Source organism: Kryptolebias marmoratus, linkage group LG18, assembly GCF_001649575.2.
Source record: "Kryptolebias marmoratus isolate JLee-2015 linkage group LG18, ASM164957v2, whole genome shotgun sequence".
NCBI classification, from domain to species: Eukaryota; Metazoa; Chordata; class Actinopteri; order Cyprinodontiformes; family Rivulidae; genus Kryptolebias; species Kryptolebias marmoratus.
This window is the reverse complement of record NC_051447.1, coordinates 19,118,495-19,123,037: the sequence shown is the minus strand read 5'-3', so window position 1 is coordinate 19,123,037 and position 4,543 is coordinate 19,118,495. Positions and strand designations below refer to the sequence as shown.

Below are 4,543 nucleotides of genomic sequence, written 5' to 3'. Positions count from 1 at the left end.
GGATGGATGGATGGATGGATGGATGGATGGATGGATGGATGGATGGATGGATGGATGGATGGATGGATGGATGGATGGATGGATGGATGGATGGATGGCTAAATTAAGCTACAAGTCAGGAGTTTGCAGGAAAGGAAAGAAACTAAATACTCGACTGATCAACAGATTATTTAACTCAATTATTAAATATTTGACGGCTGCAGCCCTTTTAACAACCAGCAATAATCCAATATACCAAATTCAAAACACAAAATAAACAGCATTTATTCCAGTTTATAATAACCTGCGAATACGTCCAAAACTTGACAGAAACATCTTGAAGTGAAACTAAAAGAATAAAACTGAACCAACAGTGATCTTAGCTGCAGCAGAAAATAATAAATGTCAAGAATCAAAAACGTCTGAGGGACGGGGTGAAAAAGCAAAGACAGCAGAGTTTTAAAGAATAAAATAAATCCGTCGCCTCCATCGATCTGCTGCCGGACTTCAGCTACAACCAGGAGTCGACTCAGCGACTGGCTGAAGTTCAGATTTAGTTTCTGTCCGTTTCTTGATCCCCTTCCTGAAACTATAATCTGTCCTCACCATAAGAGCTAACATGAATGCATTTGGGCCGTTTGTTGTCCCTTATAAACATGAAGACTCTTACGTTCTCATAGGTGGCGTTGACGGCGTCCTGATCGGTGCCGGGAAGGACTTTCATCTTGGCTGACTGGATTAGATCAAAGCCGCTGCCCTTCATCACAATCTTTCGACCACCGCTGCAGACACAAACAACCAGGAATTAGATTTTCACAATATATTAATTACTCTGAAATTAGCTGTAAACGACTGTCAGCTACTACCACGCCAAAGGTCGGGTCGATTTCTGTAAAACGGAGTTTTAGTCATCAGGTCCAGCTGACTCAATAACTAGAAGTTTTACCTAAATTTGAAAACTAGCTCATTAGCAAGTAAATGTAGCTAAATTTGTCAGTTAGCTTATTTGCTAATAAGTTTGGTTCTATTTAGCTAAAGTTACCAGTTAGCTTAAAAGCTAATAAACGCAATTAAATTTTGCAGCTGACTCATTACAAAGTCAATTTATCTGAATTTGCCCCCCAGCTTATTATCAATTTAGAGGATTTTTTGAACAAAATCTTCCTAAATTTAGCAAATTTTGCAAGCTAGCTTATTTGCTAATATGTTTAATTATATTTAGCTAAAGTTAACAGTTAGCTTAAATGCTAATAAACAGTTAAATTTTGCAGCTGACCCGTTACAAAGGAAATTAAGATGAATTTGCTCCCTAATTTATTATTAATTTAGAGAATTTTTTGAGCAAAATCTTACTAAATTTAGCAAATTTTGCAAGCTAGCATATTAGCTTATAAATTTAGCTAAAATAACAGTTAGCCCATTAGCTAGTGATTTTGGCAAAATTTGCCAGTTAGCTTATTTGCTAATAAATTTTGCAACATTTACCAGTTAGATCATCTACTAACAAATACAACAAAATTATGCAGCTAACTAGCAAAGAAATTTAGCTAAATTTCTAATCTAGCTTGTTAGCTAGTAACATTAACTAAATTTGACTCCTAGCTTATTATCAATTTTAATAAAATTTTAGATAAAGTAACCAAAGTTAATTTTTCAAGCTGCTTAGTGAGTAAATTAGGATAATTTTGTGTTTGCTAAAGCTCATTAGCTGTAGCGGCCATCTTGAATCGGGTTGACTCACTGAATATTTTGTCACTAAAACATCCACTGGTTCATGATAACAAGAATTGAGTTTGTCAGAAATAAATGTGGTTAAAAATAACAAAATCTTTAATCTTTAAACTATAATTAACAATAAAATGTTAGGAAGTTTGGATTTTTTTGAACTTTTATAAACTAAAATTTTCTAAATCATGTCAAACTCACCAGAAGAAGCTGGATTTGGGGTTATAATCTGTGATTTTGGGGTTTTCGCAGTACTCGAACGTTCCAGGGACTTGTTTGGAGGTGATTTTCCCATATTTCACCGTCACCGCCAGCTTGTCGGAGGGAACCTTCTTCTCGGCGAACGCGCCGGTCTTGCAGATAATGTTTTCACCGAACATCAGGCTGGAACAAAAACCCAAAAACAAATGAGGAAAACCATGAAGGCAGGTTTCGATCGTCCGAGCGTCTGCGAGCGAAGGAACGCCGCTGCTTACACTTCGCAGGGAACGTTCCCGACGAAGACGGCCACGTCGTGCTTCGTCGCCGTGTCCAGGCGTCGTCCTGTGATGGTGATCTCGGTTCCTCCGGCGGCCGGACCCTTGCTTGGAAGGATGGACTCTGGGATGGGATTCTGGACAGAGAAGTTGGGTTAACAGAGAATATAAGAAACATTAAAAGTTGAACATTTTATAAATTTATTGAAGGTTTAGTCCTTTAGAAAACCAGCAGGTGTTACTAAAGAAGAAGAATCTCAAACCCAAACAAAAAAATATTTATTTTAAAAACAAATTGTGTTTGTTTTGCTCCGAGGTGTCGGGAACGTTAGGTCAGAAAATAAATAAAATTCAAACAACTTAATGGGAGAATCGGCTGGTGGAGTTTTCTCCAGGGGGCGCTATAAATCCAACACAGACATACACTAAGGTATCACACCTGTGTATTTACATGAATTAAAACATTATAATGTACATATAAATGCACAAGTGCTTCCTGAACACCAATACTTACAAAGACGGAGGTCTGTAGGACACATTTAGCGTTTATAAAACCTGTTTTCTTTCTTATTTTTCAAAACTTTACCGGAGAAAATACGTCAAAGATTGTTTTATGGTGAGAGCGCTCACTACGTCACGTATTCTGCACGTAGATCTGATGTCTCACTCCGATTAGAATTCAAAACCAAACATTTTAACAGTTTTTAGCATAAATTTTCTTAAACTAATTATTAACTATGAACTTATTACTGTCTTTGAATAAAAGGCAGCTCACCCGCGGCTCGACTTTTCAATCAGGCGAACTTTAGGACAACCGGGTGTGACGTCAGCCCGCGGCGGGAGTCCCACGCTCCGGCGGCGGGAGGCGGAGTCAGCTCTGGGCGCAGGAGAGGAGCAACCAGAACCGTCCTATCTGTTGTACTGAAGAGGAGCTACTGCGCATGTGCAACTTTTAACGAGAGGCGGGGCGGAAATACGTCACCAATGAACGAAACAACTTTACTGATCATTAACTATAAAATATTTATCTTACACAACTAAAAATATATATACATATATTTTGAAATATTTTTATTTTACTATTTAATTTTTATTTAATTTTTTTACGTCTTATTCAAGGAAATGTGAGTGGTGGGGCGGCGCCCTCTATTGGTCAGCCGCCACTGCTTAAAGGGATCGTTCAGATCTTGTGGGGTTCTGTGGAAACGTGACGAAGTAAAGATTATTTTCTGACGTTATCGCCCGTCCACCTTCAGCAGCAGGCGATAAATGGAGGAGCAAACAGACAAACTTCCACCAAATAAAGACAACACGGGCTCGTTGGACGGAAATCCGACCCGGATGTGGACCAGAAAAAGCTTCACGATGTGGGAAAAACGAGTTCTCAAAGATCCGTCAAAAAGATTTAACCGAACAGCAGGAAGTTCGTTTTAAATTCTCTGAAGTTAAATAAATTCATAACTGAATCTTTCTGTTTGGGGCAGCACGTTCTAATTAAAAACACAACTCTGAAGGAAAAATAAATTACAAACCAGCCGCAGAGAGACACCTGAAGAATAACCGACACTACAGCCAGTTGGGTTTCTGTTTATTCTCTAAGGTTCGGATCCAAAAAGCATGAAAACCAAAACTGAAACGAGTTCCTGAGAGAATAAAGCATCGAAACACACGGAGTCCTGAAGTCAGCGTCTCTGCAGGATGAGTGTGAAAGAAGCCATCTGAAGGAAACAAAACTGATAAAAATACATCTGAAGTAAAGAAGTCCTACTGAGCGGCGCTCAAACGTTCGCTCTGTCGCTGCGAACACGAAAATAAACATCCCCGACGAGAGACGGAGCGGCGCCGACAGGAAGACGTCTGCGGGCGAATCAAACGGGAAGAGGCGCTCCTGCAGCTTCCTGAACGCAGGCGCCGCTGTTAGCAGATTAAAAACCCAAACAGGTGAGTTTTTACAGATCTAATCCAGGCAGGAAGCCTTTCAACGTCTCTCTGTTTGTTTGTTTGTTTGTTTGTTTGCAGAACCTGATCCGTTTCCATCTGACTGTCAAAGAAAAGTTTTAAAACTTCTGCTGTTGCAGAAACACAAGTTGAATCATATCAGCTGTGAAATGATAACGGGTTCTGTTAAAACAGGAAATAATCCGGACTTTAGATTACGGCTGAATTCAGGCTTCAGTTCAGATGATCTGAGATCAGCTCCACTTTCAGCTTCAGTTTTAGCTCCACCTTCAGCTCCACCTTCGGCTCCATTTCCTCCAAACTGAAGGTTTTTTTTCCCATGTCCCATGTGTCCCCAATGGTTCCATCTGCCCCTAAATGTCCCATCTGTCCCCAATGGTTCCATCTGTCCCTACATGTCCCAT

General features: G+C 39.7%; 1 protein-coding gene across 1 annotated transcript in view; it reads right to left on the bottom strand.

Annotated features, from left to right (window-relative positions):
• LOC108228289 (plexin-B2) overlaps positions 1–4,543 on the bottom strand; it is a 167,555-nt gene that overhangs the window by 17,091 nt on the left and 145,921 nt on the right. The window contains exons 21-23 of the mRNA XM_037981328.1: positions 2,181–2,317; positions 1,906–2,088; positions 650–761 (exon numbers count right to left, since the gene is read on the bottom strand). Coding sequence (XP_037837256.1) covers positions 650–761; positions 1,906–2,088; positions 2,181–2,317 — 432 coding nt within the window. The remainder of the gene's footprint in view (positions 1–649; positions 762–1,905; positions 2,089–2,180; positions 2,318–4,543) is intronic.